This window comes from Pelophylax lessonae, assembly GCF_965119305.1.
Source record: "Pelophylax lessonae genome assembly, chromosome: 7".
Taxonomy (NCBI): Eukaryota; Metazoa; Chordata; class Amphibia; order Anura; family Ranidae; genus Pelophylax; species Pelophylax lessonae.
The window spans coordinates 110,816,467-110,833,639 of record NC_138774.1 but is presented as its reverse complement, the minus strand read 5'-3'; the positions used below and the strand labels follow the sequence as shown (position 1 = coordinate 110,833,639).

Below are 17,173 nucleotides of genomic sequence, written 5' to 3'. Positions count from 1 at the left end.
CACAGATCGACTTCTGTTGGACAGGGAGGATTACACACAGATCAAAATTTGGCCAGTACCTGCTGAACTGGCTGACTTTTGATCAATGTATACCCAGCTTTAAAATTATATGACCCTGATGGGAATTTCAAATTATTCAAGTCATCAAAATTCCAATCTGAAAGTTTTGGATGAGCTGACTCTAAAACATTAATGCACAGTATGTATCCTACAAGATAAAACAAAAACACAAAGGTAATGTATAGATTTATAAACATGGCTTCGCAGAACTCTTTGACTCTGATATCATTATAATGTATGCTGCCTGCTCTAGAATAACCAACAGCTGTAACCAGCACATAAAACAGAAAGTTAATTTGTTAGCTAATAGTTAGTCACATTCAGCTCGACTTGTTCTGTAATATTTCATTTCCAGCTGAACATGCCTTATTATTATGGCCTGGATAAAGGAGAAACTTCAAACACTGTAAAGCCAAAGTTTTTTTCTTCCTTAGTTTTGGATAGCACAGAGTAATAATAAAATAGCTGTCATTTTTTTATTTTTTATGAAGAGATTCACCCTTGCTATTTGTCTTTGTGACAGTGTTGGCCAGATAGGAGGTTATAGGATATTTAAAATGTTTGAGTTGTCACCAAAACGTGAAATGAGGGAAAATCTTCCAGTTGGGACACCTGTTCTGGTGACAAATATCCAAGAGCTAAATTCATGGTACCTTACAGAAATTTCCTCTCACTTCTTTTTATATCTCTGGGACAGGATGAAAAGGTAAAACCTCTTCATCAAAGCACAGAGAGAAAAAAAAAACTGACTTGGGTTTTAACCCTTCCCCACTCTATCCAAAACAGGAAAAAAAATGGTTATACATACACTTTATTTGTTGAATACAGTTTTTTATGTAGTAATATTTTTTTCCAAAATCTTTAAAGAAACAGAAGGGTTAAGGAAACAAATTGTGAACATTGGTAGCATTAGAAAAATGTATGTACTTTTTAATGGATCAATATTTGCATGTACAGCAATTTTATTAGGTTTTACATGTCATCCAATGACATATTAAGAGCAAAATTTGTTCATGCATGTTATTTTAAGCCATCACATTCCACCAGCCTTTTAACCAAAACAACAGTTATGTTGCCTAAAATAATGGGAATTTACCTTGACATAAATAATTGGACCGAAGCACTGTACTGCAGAGAGGTGTTTTAAAAAATGGCCTCCAATAAGTAACAAATATTTACATTATTGTCTGACATGACTTACATTTCTTTTACACAAATATTTGAAACTAACCTAAGTAGTGAAAGTCCATTGGACCTTTTTGTTTTTTAAACACAGCTAACTCGTTCACTTACAACATTAGAACTGTTTAAAGATAGTTCAGAAGTCCCAGGCTGCATTTCAATAGCCTCCTCTGTCATATCTAAGTCCATGCTAGTTAGTTCATTACCGTTTCTATAATGATTTAAATTAAGGTCCTTGCCATACATAACAGTTGATGCTGGGTTATGATGACACTGGTTTTGTTGCAGCATTGTCTTTCTGCTACTGTGATACTGACAACGGATGTAGTTGGAAAAAGCTCTTCGATACGTTCGGTTGAAAAGTGTGTAGACTAGTGGGTTGATTCCTGAGGACACATAACCAACCCAAACAAATATATTCAATAGTTCCACCATGAGGTTCTTATCACAGGCCTCTTTGCAAAGTACAGACATGATGTTTGTGATAAAGAATGGACACCACATGATGAGAAACAAGAAGAATACTATCCCAAGGACTTTGGAAGCTCTGCGCTCATTGTTAATTGACTGCATAGTCCCCTTTCGAAACAGAGCTGCCTCTTTGTTCACTGGAGAGTTCATGTGAGAAGTAGTCTCATGATTTTGAATCATTGAAATATTTTCAGTGTTGTTGTCTTTCTTTAGACCACTTAAGCTGTTCTTTCTCTGCTTTGGCACTTCCTCATACATGAACACAGTAGCTTGTCTCTGAAGCACCTGAATGGTCAGACAGTACGTAAATACCATGATGATCAGCGGGATAAAAAATGCCACAAAAGATCCAAGCAGTACAAATTTTTCATCATTTAATACACAGCTCCCGTTCACAAACACTCTGGAGTCATCTTGAAGACCAATCACTGGAATAGGCATTGAAATACCTGCAAGAAAAATAAATATTTTATACGCTTGTTTCTTATATTGGATTTTTGGAAGCATACTGGACATTTCAAATATTATGAGCATTCCTCTGCTGGTAATTTAGGGCAATATTATACATTTTGAAATCTTTTTTTTATTTTTATTATTCAATTTTACAATATAAGAATAAAATAAAAAGAAGAATACAAAAAAAAAGAGAAAAATTTAACCAATTCACAGCAAAACTGGTTATGCAGGACCCAACTGCCATAAACAATACTCACTCCTCAACCACCTCTCCCTGTGCAATATCATTCCCACTTATCATTACAGTAGTGTGCACCAGTGTTAAATATAACGAGAAATGTAGCACAACACCATAACATCACTCTCTTGGATCCAAGAAAAAACATTTCCTATCCATATAATAGAAACATGCAATTGTCAAAAGTCTGAGTTACAGCTTGCCCCTTGACACTGGTCCCTGCCAAATCACACAACACTGCCCAACCCAGCTTTACACTCAAATAAGAAAGGTACGAAGGTGGGACTAACAATTTTTCTCTGATGTACAGTGACAAATGGTTAGAAAGTGAGTACATCCCTCACATTTTTGAAAATATTTTATTATACCTTTTCATGTGACAACACTGAAGAAATTACACTTTGCTACAATGTAAAGTAGTGAGTGTACAGCTTGTATATCAGTGTAAATTTGCTGTCCCCTCAAAATAACCCAACACACAGCTATTAATGTCTTAACCGCTGGCAACAAAAGTGAGTACTCCCCTAAGTTAAAATGTCCAAATTGGGCCCAAAATTTTCCAGCACTGCCTTAACCCTTTTGGGCATGGAGTTAACCTGAGCTTCACAGGTTGCCCCACTTCCACTCCTCCATGACCACATCACCGAGCTGGTGGATGTTAGAGACCTTGCGCTCATCCACCTTCCATTTGAGGATTCCCCACAGATGCTCAATAGGGTTCAGGTCTGGAGATATGCTTGGCCAGTCCATCACCTTTACCCTCAGCCACTTTAGCAAGGCAGTGGTTATCTTGGAGGTGTGTTTGGGGCCATTTTCATGCTGGAATACTGCCCTGCGGCCCAGTCTCCGAAGGGAGGGGATTATGCTCTGCTTCAGCATGTCACAGTACATGTTGACATTCATGGTTCCCTCATTGAACTGTAGCTCCCCAGTGCCAGCAGCACTCATGCAGCCCCAGACCATGACACTCCCACCACCATGCTTGACTTTAGGCATGAAAAACTTGTCTTTGTACTCCTCACCTGGTTGCTGCCACACACCCTTGACACCATCTGAACCAAATAAGTGTATCTTGGTCTCATCAGACCATAGGACACGGTTACAGTAATCCATTTCCTTAGTCTACTTGTCTTCAGCAAACTGTTTGCTGGCTTTCTTGTGCATCATTTTGAGAAGAGGCTTCCTTCTGGGAAGACAACCATGCAGACCAATTTGATGCAGTGTGTGACGTATGGTCTGAGTACTGACAGGCTGACCCCCCCAACCCCTTCAACCTCTGCAGCAATGCTGGCAGCACTCATACGTCTATTTTCCAAAGACAACCTCTGGATAAGATGCTGAGCACGTGCACTCAACTTCTTTGGTCGACCATGGTGAGGCCTGTTCTGAGTAAAACGTGTCCTGTTAAAAAGCTGTATGGTCTTGGCCACCATGCTGCAGCTCAGTTTCAGGTTCTTGGCAATCTTTTTATAGCCTAGGCTGTCTTTATGTAGAGCACCAATTCTTTTTTTTTCAGATCCTCAGAGAGTTCTTTGCCATAAGGCGCCATGTTGAACTTCCAGTGACCAGTATGAGAGAGTGAGAGTGATAACACCATATTTAACAAACCTGCTCCCCGTTCACACCTGAGACCTTGTAACACTAATGAGTCACATGACACTGGGGAGGAAAAATGGCTAATTGGGCCCAATTTGTACATTTTAACTTAGGGGTGTACCCACTTTTGTTGCCAGCGCTTTAGACATTAACTGCTGTGTGTTGAGTTATTTTGAGGGGGCAGCAAATTTAAACTATTATACAAGCTGTACATTTACTTCTTTATATTCTAGCTAAGTGTAATTTCCTCAGCGTTGTCACATGAAAAGATATTATGAAATATTTACAAAAATGTAAGGGGTGTACTTACTTTTGTTAGATACTCTATATATAACACAGTCAAAACTTAGCCATTAAGTTGCATGATATGTACATGTGAAAAAGATTGTCAACACACAGAGGGACATGCATCCATACAAAAACCACCTGTATAATTATATGAGATACATTTGCTGATAGCAAATATTTTTTTTTCCATTTAACACTAATTATTGTATGCATGGTTAATTTATAGTTCAATAAATAACCATTTTATTGTTTAGCATTGTAATCTGTCTACTCAATTTAATTACTTCACAACATAATTGTAAAGCAATTAAAAAAACAAAACATTAAAACGGAAGACTAATCCAGAGTATTATATATTAGATAAATACTAACACAGGATAAAAAGAGGAAATTTAATAAGACTCAATGTGCATTTATTCCATCATCACATTTTCCCATGGGGTGAGGGACAGATTCAAGAGTTAGGTAATAGGTTTTGGCAGTTGAAAATCACTCTGCAACTTTCTACACATTGATTTTCTATATTAAAGGTTCAACTTAATGTTTATAACCTGAAAAATATTCAGCCAAAAAACTGTACTTCAGACCAGTGATGTTAGCACCACTCCTAGCAAATGAGTTTAATGATATTGAATGCTTTTTAGAGAATTTAACTAAAAGGCGTCATGGTTCTTTTACAATGTCATTTTTATTTAAATTTAATTTCTTAGGGCTCTTTCACACAGTGTGTCCATCAAACGGACTCCGCTTTTCTCAGCAGGGGATCGTTCCACCGATTCCCCGATGAGCAGAAGGATGACAGTGCGAAGACACAGCTGTCAGTTCCCCATGCATCTCTATGGGGGAAATCGGATGGGAACGGACCGTCGGTCCGTTCTCATCCGATCCCATCCGATCTGATCCGCTGGACGGATGGAAAATAGGGTTTCTATCCTTCCAGATTTGACGGATCGGGTCGGATGTCAGCGGACATGTCTCTGCTGACATCCGATGCCCCATAGGAATGCATGGGGGGACCGTTCAGATCCGCCAAAAAAACGAACAGACGGATCTGACTGGTCCGCCTGTGTGAAAGGGGCCTTACTCAAATATGACTTTGCCCCCTCCCATGTCTTATACTCCTCTGTTCACTGTTTGGGCAGAGTGGTTATTCTTTACATCACTGGGTTGCATGATAAGTGGGATCTCTTTGGTAATGAAAGGGATGCATGCTCAAAGGACTTCAGGACCAAATAGGATAGTTTTTCAGCTGTGTTTCTTTTGGCTTCCTCTTGTCTACACAGTATGGCTCTTCCAGGATTGTGGGCAAAGGGGTGTGAGACCTTGGGGGATGGTGAGGAAGTCATTTGAAGGATAAATTACATAGTTATATAGTTAGTCTGGTTGAATAAATACACAAGTCCATCTAGTTCAACCAATAAAGAAGAATATTGCAATCCTATATACACAATCATTTACCCACAGTTGATTCAGAGGAAGGCAAAAAACAGCAAAGCATTATCCAATTTTCTCCAGCAGGGGAAAAAGTGTATGCTTACTGGGAAATAAGGCTGTCTCAATTGAATGGCAGGTGACAAGGCTGAGATATTGGAATACAAGCATGACTTCCAGTTTTGAATTAATACATTTGCTACATTAGCATAACATTACTCCTTTATACCACTTTCACATGGGTGGCCAGGCAGGCCATAAAAACAGATGGTTTAGCTGTGGTTTTTACCACCCCTCAACTGCCCATCTAAAACCTAACATACAGCCAAAGGAGGTTGTACACATGCCATGTCCACAATGCTTTTTGTTGCAGCCACAGCCAATTAACATGTTGACAGGTGGCACCATTTAGGAAACTCTCCCATTCAAGAGTGCTGCAACCAAATGCTTGATGTGTGCTTGCAGCATGTTAGTCCCAATCAAATTCACGCTCGACAAAGAAAAAAAAAAAAAAAAAAACAGTCATTAAGGAGGCAGCATTATTGCCTATTGAATTCATGGAACCTAACCCTAATAAATAATCTTTAAGTGCCATACCATTTCACTGATTGACAAAACAACCAAAGGTCCAAAAATTTTTTGTAAAGTAAAATTGCCATGAATGACAGATAAAAGGAGGATTTAGCGACCTTGTCACAGCCACTTTCCAGCATCAGCACCTTTTCTGTTTTCTATGGTTGCACACTTTTCTGGCTACTGCCTATGGTGTCCTGGCCACCTCATATGATGTTTCATGGGGCCAGAAAATGTATTTAAGCTACAGCAGGACACTCCTTTACCAATCAAGCATTTTTTTAGTGTTCCCCTGGTCTCTGTACACCCAAGGACTTTCTGCCAGTCAGTAAGCCCAGTCACTGTCCGCCATAGTCAAGTCTTGCTCCAGTCTTCCCTGCCACTATCTGTTACAGTCAAATCCTGCTTACAACCTACAACAGTTAGCCCTGCAACAGTCCTTCTACAGTTTGCTATAGTCCCACTACAGTCTGCTAGAGCCCTGCTACAATCCGCTAAAGCTAGTCCAGCCACAGTATGCTACTGTTGTTTTATAGTCTGCTACAATTTACTATAATCAGCCCACTATGGTTCTGCTGCCAATCCTACTACTAGTATGGATAGCTTCCAGGCTGCCCACTATTATTAAAGTCTTGCATTTAGCACACCTTAGTACCTGTCTTTTGCATTCACCTCTTCAGTTCTCTAGACATCTACCTGACTCTGCATTCAATAGTACCTGTTGGATGACTATGGTGTAGTCTGAAGCTATTCCAAACTCCCATGAGGGGATTCCTGGCAGATCACCAGCTATCTCTTAGGGAAAGTGGTCATACCAAAGCTGGGGGCTACTTCCATGTACCATGACTTTTCAAGATAAGGTATTTACCTACAGATCATGACAGACCTTCTAAAAATGGTAGCAGATTGAGTTTCCTACTGACTCTGTAGCTCCAATGTTTTTAGTCACTGACCTGGATCAGGTATAACTGACTTTTTTCTAGATTTCCTTATCTACAAACATTTGTTTGGTTCAGTCAACGTGTTAGCCAGGTAGCCAGTATTTTCAAAATAAAATCAGCATTGGCAGCCCTTGTATTTCTCTTATGATGGGTTAACTCAATTCTAATTATTTTAACAAAATCTAATAATAAACACTTGGTCTGAAATAGAAAGCTTGAAGCCAGTGAACACAACAAATAAAACACTTTAGACAAATCATTAGGTTGGAAACAATCGGATCCCCAGTGTTCTGGTTCAATGTGAAATTGATCATCTAAAGGGAAGGCTGTTACAATTAGCACTTACTCAAGAGATAAGACTGTACCTGAAATTTGCTTTGCGTCTGCTTTATAGTCTTAAAAGAATTATTTTATTAAAACAGTTTACCAAATAGAATCCTTACTTCTTCTTACATGCTACATGCATATATGTGAAAGCTGCTAAATTGGATCTCGTTTAGGCTTTGAGTACTTCACAAAAGATTTAACCACTTCTCAAGATTTTCTTGCTTAATGACCAGGCCATATTTTGCGATTCAGCACTGCGTTATTTTAACGGACAACTGCACGGTCGTGCGACGCTGTACCCAAATAAAATTGACGTCCTTTTTTTCCCACAAATAGAGCTTTCTATTGGTGGCATTTGATCACCTGTGCGATTTCTATTTTTTGCATTATAAACAAAAAGAGAGTGACAATTTTGAAAAAAAAAAACAATATTTGTCACATTCTTTTACATTACGGCGGACAGATCAGACCCCTAACTGACATTTTTGACACTTTTGGGGGTACCAGTGACATTACTACAGTAATCAGTGCTATAAATATGTACTGTTACTGTAATATTGACACTGGCAGGGAAGGGGCTAATACTGTTGATGATCAAGGGGTTAAATGCAAGCCTAGGGGAGTGATTCTAACTGTGGGGGGGTTGGGCTTTTGAAATGATCACAGAGACAGGCGATCCTATATGGCAGGATCACATGGTCTCTGTGATCATTGCAGACAGAAGGACGGACGGCTGTTTACATCAGCCGTCCATCCTTTTCTCTCAGCGGGGAGAGATCGAGAGTGTCAGGCAGCAATCAGAGTTGCCTGACACACGCGCCAGCTTCCCTGCTGACGATCGGGGGCGGGAGTGTGCCGCCTCCATCGTGCACTCGCCCCCTAGCTCCTCCCAGACAGATGACACTTATTAACGTGATTTTGCCTGGGAGAGCCACTCTGCCGACGTAAATAGACAGTAACCTGAAGGCAAGTGGTTAAAAAAGTATCAAGAAACGTATTAGCTTTGTGTGTTCTAAGCCATTAGGAATAGGGTTTGGAATGGAGAGGAGGACTAAAAGGGGTTCATTCACTAAAGGCAAATAGGCTTTTCATTTTGCAGGGAAATTTTTAACTTTGCAAAAGAATTTTATCTTAAAGTAAATGTAAAGCCTATTTTTTTATAACAAACATGTTATACCTACCTGCTCTGTGCAATGGTTTTGCACAGAGCAGCCCAAAACCTCCTTTTCTCAGGTCCCCCACCAGCACTCCTGGCTCCTACTCTCCTCTTTGTGCCCCCATACCAAGCAGATGGAGGGGATGGCCCCCCTTCCGCCTTCCATGGCTTTCCCCCTCTTCCATCCCGCTGGGAGGCCCGAGCGACCAGCTGGCATGTCTGTCGGCTGGCCGGAGACCCGAACAAAGCCAGAATAAGCTTCCATTGGGTCTCAGATCTAGTAACCCAGTTTACAGAAGACCTAAAGGTGCCAAATTTTAAAAAATGACAGCATTCAATAGCCAAACTTGGCGTTTTGATTTTGTGTAATGGAGGGATTTGGGTTCTTTTAGACCACAGATCCCTCCATACAGAGTATCTGTCACTGCCTATTGTTTACATGTTTACATTCCTTCTGACAGCAATAAAAGTGGTCAGAATTTTTTTTTCAAAGAGACAGTGTAAGAAAAAAAAAAATAAGAAAAAAAAAATGAAAGCGCAGCATCCCTCCGTGCTCGCACACAGAAGCGAACGCATATGTAAGTCGCGACTGCAAATGTAAAAAGTGTTCAAACCACATATGTGAGGTATCGCCGCGATCATTAGAGTGAGAACAATAATTCTTGCACAAGACCTTCTCTGTAACTCTAAACTGGTAACCAGTAGAAATGTTTAAAGATTCCCTTTTATATATATATTTTTAAGTGCTGAGTATGCGCAATTTTAAAGCATGACACGTTAGGAATCTATTTACTCAGCATACAAATCATACAAACAATTGGGCTTTCTTTACTGTTTTGTTTTTCTTTTAATTCGTAAAAGTGTATTTTTTCCAACAAAATTGTGTTTGAAAGATCGCTGCACAAATACTGTATGAAATAAAATATTACAAACGATCACCATTTTATTCTCTAGGGCAGTGATGGTGAACCTTGGCATCCCAGATGGTTTGGAACTACATTTCCCATGGTTCTCAACTACACTGCAGAGTGCATGAGCATCATGGGAAATGTAGTTCCAAAACATCTGGGGTGCCAAGGTTCGTCATCACTGCTGTAGGGTCTCCGCTAAAATATATATATATATATATATATAGATATATCTATATCTATCTATACATATATATATATATAGATATATATAGATATATATATATCTATATCTATCTATATATATATATATATATATATATATATATATATATATATATATATATATATATATATATGTATAAATATATTTATATTGTAGGCAACAAATGTCAGAAAAAGGCTTAGACATGAAGGAGTTAAGCACTGTAGTGGGAGCCACCTGGTTACCAAGGGCCCTAATCAGAAGAAATGAGTAAATATGACCTTAAGGATCACTCATGTAAAAACTGATATTTTTGCTGCCATTACTGGCCCTGCTGCCTTTGTGAAAAAAGGGAAAAAGAACATTCATCCTTCTGATTTTTTTTAAATCCACCAATGACAGTAATACGTGTGATTGATGGGTAGATTTGAAACCTCAGTTGTTGCAGTCCCCAACAGAGTGAAGCTGAACTACAGGCAAACATCTAAATTACAGAGATGAAATATGTACCTGAGAGCTGTTTTATCTGTCAAATGAAATACTGAATGTATTATATTTGAAATAATACTATCACTTTAATATATAAGTCCCATGCTATTTCTTTTACAAAAGAATATTACCCTAAGTGTAAAACCAATATAGATCAGTCATAAAAGATAAGCATACCATTTTGGACTGAATAAGACGGAATTGTCTAGATTTTAGTAAGCCCATATTTGAAGGTTTTCTTTTTTCTGCCAATACATTGTAATAAGAAACAATTACGAGCAACCATGTAAAAACAAATCTAAACAGGGGAGAGTAAGCTTGAGATTTATCTGTGCCATTTGAATTAGCTGTTTAAATGTGTAGTGTAATGCACTAATTTAGTTCAACATCTTGGAACACAAGAAAAGAAAAGTAAGTCTGCATTTTTCTTTTCTTTGAATTTTATTGATTTGATTTATATTTAGGCAGTAGTTTTACAGTTAGAGTAAAATGGTACACTGACTTGATAATGCTACCCAGTGTACATTTTGCTTTTGGAGCAGTCTTTCAGAATTATTTCCCTGCATAATTTGAAAAAATTAGCAAACATTGAAACTGAATTCTTCATTCCAACCGCTACATCATTAATAAACTCATTGAACAGCATTGGCTGCTCCCTGGGGCCCAGCTCTCACAACTTTAGACCATTCAGAGAACAAGTCATTTATCACTATTCCCTGGACCTGTTCACGTAACTTGTTTCCTATTCATATACAGTATCTTACAAAAGTAAGTACAGCCCTCACATTTTTGTAAATATTTTATTATATCTTTTCATGTGACAACACTGAAGAAATTGCACTTTGCTACAATGTAAAGTAGTGAGTATACAGCTTGTATAACAGTCTCAATGTGCTATCCCCTCAAAATAACTTAACACATTATTGTCTAAACTGCTGGCAATAAAGGTGAATATACCCCATAAGTGGAAATGTCCAAATTGGGCCCAATTAGCCATTTTCCCTCCCCGGTGTCATGTGACTCATAAGTGTTAGAAGGTCTCAGGTGTGAATGGAGAGCAGGTGTGTTAAATTTGGTGTTATCGCTCTCAATCTCTCATACTGGTTCCTGGAAGTTCACCATGGCACCCCATGGCACAAAACTCTCTGAGGATCTGAAAAACAGAATTGTTGCTCTACATAAAGATAGCCTAGGCTATAAGAAGATTGCCAAGACCCTTAAACTAAGCTGCAGCAAAGTGGCCAAGACCATACAGACTCTTCTAAAGATGATACACAAGAAAGCTCGCAAACAGTTTCCTAAAGACAAGCAGACGAAGGACATGGATTACTGGAACAGTGTCCTGTGGTCTGATGAGGCCAAAATAAGCCTATTTGGTTCAGATGGTGTAAACCGCATGTGGCGGCAATCAGGTGAGGAGTACGAAGACAAGTGTGTCTTGCCTACAGTCAATCATAATGGTTGGAGTGTCATGATCTGGGGCTGCATGAGTGCTGCCGGCACTGGGAAGCTACAGTTCATTGAGGGAACCATGAATGCCAACATGTACTGTGACATACTGAAGCAGAGCATGATCCCCTCCCTTCAGAGACTGGGCCGCAGGGCAGTATTCCAACATGATATCGACCCCAAACGCACCTCCAAGACGACCACTGCCTTGCTCAAGAATTATAAAGGTGATGGACTGGCCAAGCATGTCTCCAGACCTAAACCTTAATGAGCATCTGTGGGGCATCCTCAAATGGAAGTTGGAGGAGCGTAAGGTCTCTAACATTAACCAGTTCTGTGATGTTTTCATGGAGGAGTGAAAGAGGACTCCAGTGGCAAACTGTGAAGCTCTGGTGAACTCCATGCCCAAGAGGGTTAAGATAGTGCTGTAAAATAATGGTGGGCCACACAAAATGTTGACACTTTGGGCACAATTTGGACACTTTAACTTAGGGGTATACTCACTTTTGTTGCCAGTGGTTTAGACATTAATGGTTGTGTGTTGAGTTATTTTGAGGGGACAGCAAACGTACACTGTTATACAAGCTGTACACTCACTATTTTACATTGTAGAAAAATGTAATTTCTTCAGTGTTGTCACATGAAAAGATATAATAAAATATTTACAAAAATGTTAGGGGCGTACTCACGCTTGTGAGATATTGTATATACATACAATTTCAGCAACTCCTACAGAGCTTGTTTTAACCACTTTAATACAGGGCACTTCCCTCCCTTCCCGCCCAGGCCAATTTTCCCCTTTTAGCGCTGTTGCATTTTGAATGACAATTGCGCGGTCATGCAACACTGTACTTACACCAAATTTATATAATTTTCCCCCCACAAATAGAGCTTTCTTTTGGTGGTATTTGATCACCTGTGCGATTTTTACTTTTTGCTAAACAAATAAAAAAAGACAGAAAAGTTTGAAAAAAAAAAAAAGTTTTTTTGTTTATGTTATACAATTTTGTAAATAAATAAGTTTTTTCCTGCACTGATGAGCACTGATGAGACTGCACTGACAGGCACTGATGAGGAGGCAATGATCGGGTGGCACTGATGGGGTGGCACTGATGGGGTGGCACTGATAGGCGGCACTGATAGGCGGCACTGATAGGCGGCACTGATAGGCACTGATATGTGGCACTGATAGGTAGCACTGATATGCAGCATTGGTGGGCACTGATAGGCGGCACTGCTGGGCACTGATAGGCGGCATTGATGGGCACTGATAGGCGGCACTGACGGGCACTGATAGGTGGCACTGACGGGCACTAATGGGCACTGATAGACAGCACTGGTTGGCACTGATGGGCACTGACGGGCGGCACTGATCGGCACTGACGGGCGGCACTGATGGGCACTAATGGGCACTGATAGGCGGCACTGGTGGGCAATAATGGGCACTGGTGGGCGACACTAAAGGATGGCAATGGTGGGCAGCACTGATAGGGAGGAAACTGGTGGGCATCACTGATGGGGAGGGCAATGGGGGGCTCCCTGAGCCCTGATTGCCATCCCTGGTGGCCATAGTGGGCATCCCTGGGGTCATAGTGGGCATCCCTGGGGTCATAGTGGGCATCCCTGGGGTCATAGTGGGCATCCCTGGTGGATCTAGTGGCATCCCCCCCCCCCGAGGGTCTGCACTGGTAATCAATGATCTGATTACCAGTGCCGACCCCCCCCCCTGTCAGGGGAGCCGCCGATCGGCGCTCCTTTACTCGTGCCTGTCAGGCACGAACTAAGGAAAGCCGATCAACGGCTGTTCCTGTTTTACTATGTGACCAGCCGTGATTGGACACGGCTGATCACATGGTAAAGAGCCTCCGTCAGAGGCTCTTTACCGAGATCGGAGATGCAGGGTGTCAGACTGACACCTCGCATCACCGATCGCCGCTCTGCGCGCCCCCGGGGGGCGCCCAGAGCTGTGTTATCCTGCCGCCGTCATATGACGTCCGGTCAGGATAACTCAACCACATTCCCGCCGTCATTTTGTAATAGGGCGGGCGGGAAGTGGTTAAAGATTAAACGCTTATATAGTTACTGTATTAAATGCCTTAGAAAATGTAGATGAACTACATCCACTGGACTTCCACCATTCGCTTTCTCACTCATTTCCTCATGGAATGATAACAACCTATTTACTATTGATAAATTTGAAAAAAAAAAAATAGATTTCTTTTACTTGCTGTAGCAATGTATTTCTAATATTCTATTTTAGATGCCCTAATTGCTTTCCTGAATTTATTTTGGCATTCCTTGTAAATTTGAAATGTCAAGGGTATCCTTTCTACTTTTTTAAGGCCTATTTTCTCTTTAATTATTTTATTTTTTTATTTTTTTTTTACTAGAATTTAGGGTTTTACTAGAATTTAGGGTTTGATGTTGTTCTTTGATGCTTGTTATCCAGGGTGGTTTAGGTGCACACTGTTCTTCCATTTATTTTTTTCTTCAGCTGAATATTATTAACAATATTTGGTGTGGAGGAACTTGACTGGCCTGCATAGAGTCCTGACCTCAATCCGATCGAACATCTTTGCATGAATTAGAGTGGAGACTGTGAGCCAGGCTTTCCCCTCCACATATGTGCCTGACCTCACAAATGCGCTTGTGGAAGAATTGTCAAACATTCCCATAGACACACTCCTAATCCTTGTGGACAGCCATCCTAGAAGAGCTGAAGCTGTTATACAGTGGTGATCGAAAGTTTGGGCACCGCAGGTAAAAATCTTATCTAATCTAAAGTTAGATTTTATCTCCATCATTTACACTTTAAAAATAACAGAAAACAAAAAATGGCGTCTGCAAAAGTTTGGGCACCCTGCAGAGTTAATATCTTGTACTGCCCCCTTTGGCAAGTATCACAGCTTGTAAATGCTTTTTGTAGCCAGCCAAGAGTCTTTCAATTTTTGTTTGAGGTATCTTTGCCCATTCTTCCTTACAAAAGTCTTCCAGTTCTTTGAGATTTCAGGGCTGTCTGTCACGCACTGCTCTTTTAAGGTCTAGCCATAGATTTTCAATTATGTTGAGGTCAGGAGATTGGGAAGGCCATGGCAAAACCTTCAGTTTATGCCTCTTGATGTAATCCCCCGTGGATTTGGAGGTGTGTTTAGGATCATTATCCATTTGTAAAAGCCATCCTCTCTTTAACTTCAGCTTTTTCACAGATGGCATCAAGTTACCATCCAAAATTTGCTGACATTTTATTGAATCCATTTTTCCTTCTACTCGTGAGATGTTCCCTGTGCCACTGGCTGCAATACAACCCCAAAGCATGATTGATCCACCCCCATGCTTAACAGTTGGACAGAGGTTCTTTTCATTACATTCTGTGCCCCTTCTTCTCCAAACGTACCTTTGCTCATTCCGGCCAAAAAGTTCAATTTTAACCTCATCGATCCACAGAACTTGTTTCCAAAATGCATCAGGCTTGTCTATATGTTCATTTGCAAAGTTCAAACGCTGATTTTTGTGGTGAGGACGTAGAAGAGGTTTTCTTCTGATGATTCTTCAATGAAGACTATATTTGTACAAGTATCTCTTTATAGTGGAATAGTGTACCATAACTCCAGTGTCTGCCAGATCTTTCTGGAGGGATCGTTCAGTCAAACGTGGGTTTTGAATTGTTTTTCTCACAATCCTGCGAGTGGTTCTGTCTGATATTTTTCTTGGTCTTCCAGATCTTGCTTTAACTTCCAGTGTTCCTGATGACTGCCATTTCTTAATTACATTCGGAACAGAGGATAGTGACATCTGAAAACGCTTTGCTATCTTCTTATAGCCTTCTCCAGCTTTGTGAGCGTCAACTATTTTCAGTTTCAGTTTTCTAGACAACTGCTTAGAAGATCCCACGGTGCCGATTGTTGGGGCAAATCAGATGAGTCTGAGCATTTAAAGAGATTGACATCACCTGGTCTTCACAGACGATGATTGAGAACAATCCATGACACTGGCAGGTCTCAGCCTTGCAAAGGGGGCAGTGCATGCTATAAATTCTGCAGGATGCCCAAACGTTTGCAGACGCCATTTTTTTGTTTTCTGTAATTTTGAAAGTGTCAGTGATGGAAATAAAATATAACTTTTGTTGACATATTATAAGAATGTCTAATCTGTAATTTGATGCCTTTTGGAGATTTTTCCATCTTTCCTTGGCTTCTTTATGTACATTAATACAAATTTTTACCTGGGGTGCCCAAACGTTCGATCACCAGTGTAACTGCAAAGGGTGGGCCAACTCAATATTAAACCCTATGGACTAAGACTGGGATGTCAATAAAGTTCATGTGCATGCAGGCGTCCCAATACTTTTTAATAGTGTAGGTACATACACCTCTAATCATTATAACAGGCACATACAATATTACATAGCACAAGAGGACTTTTAGGCTACCAGTGTGAGCCATAGCCAAGTCCAACTAGTAATATTGTAACAAATTTACAAATTATTAAAATATTCTTACTCTGATGCTTTAGCGCAAGAAAATACAGATGCATATGTTGTCCAGCATATATTACATTCACAGGACTGCCTACTGCATGGCACATTGGGGTTTATTTACTAAAGCCAAATCCACATTGCACTACATGTGCACTGCAAGTGCACTTGGAAGTGCAGCCACTGTAAATCTGAGTGGACATGCAAGGAAAATAAAAACAGCATTTTTGCTTGCACATGATTGGGTGATAGAAATCGGCAGAGCTTCCCCTCATTTCAGATCTTCTCTTCAGATCTACAGCGACTGCACCTCCAAGTGCACTTGCAGTGCACTTGTAGTGCACAGTGGATTTAGCCTTTAGTAAATCAACCCCATTGAGTTATTATCATTAAATGCTATACAATAACATTTATGACTGGATCTTCCTGTTTTATTCTCCTGAAAAGGAGGACTAGAGGCCGGAAAAATGCATAGAATTGTGTTGTCTCTCCATTTGCACCTTCCAGAACCTAACCTAGATATTATTGCTGTACAATATATGTAAAGTGATATCTTTGACATCAAAAGATACATACTGGGGTGGAGAAGACATGCAGGAAGTGTGTGCCTGTATTTTCTGGTACAAAAGCACCCTATTAAAAATATTTTAATAATTTGTTTTTATAAGATTTTAGCATTTGGACTTGGTTATGACTCATATTAATATCCTAAACATCCCATTGCATTATGTCATATGGTCTGTGGCTAATAAAGCACATTTTAGTTCCCCAATATTCCTTTTGTGAACTGGTGTCCAAAACTGAATTTAATTTTCCAGATGAGGTCTTACAAATGATTTGTACAGAGGCAAAATGATATCTCTATCTCTGCAGTTCATACCTTTTTTAATACAAGAAACGATTTTGCTTGCTATCAAAATCACAGCTTG

General features: G+C 40.0%; 1 protein-coding gene across 1 annotated transcript in view; it reads right to left on the bottom strand.

Moving 5' to 3' along the window:
- Positions 1-910: 910 nt before the first annotated feature.
- Positions 911-17,173, bottom strand: part of HTR2C (5-hydroxytryptamine receptor 2C) — a 446,785-nt gene continuing 430,522 nt past the window's right edge. Inside the window, exon 4 of the mRNA XM_082263634.1 lies at positions 911-2,162. Coding sequence (XP_082119760.1) covers positions 1,327-2,162 — 836 coding nt within the window. The 3' untranslated portion in view covers positions 911-1,326. The remainder of the gene's footprint in view (positions 2,163-17,173) is intronic.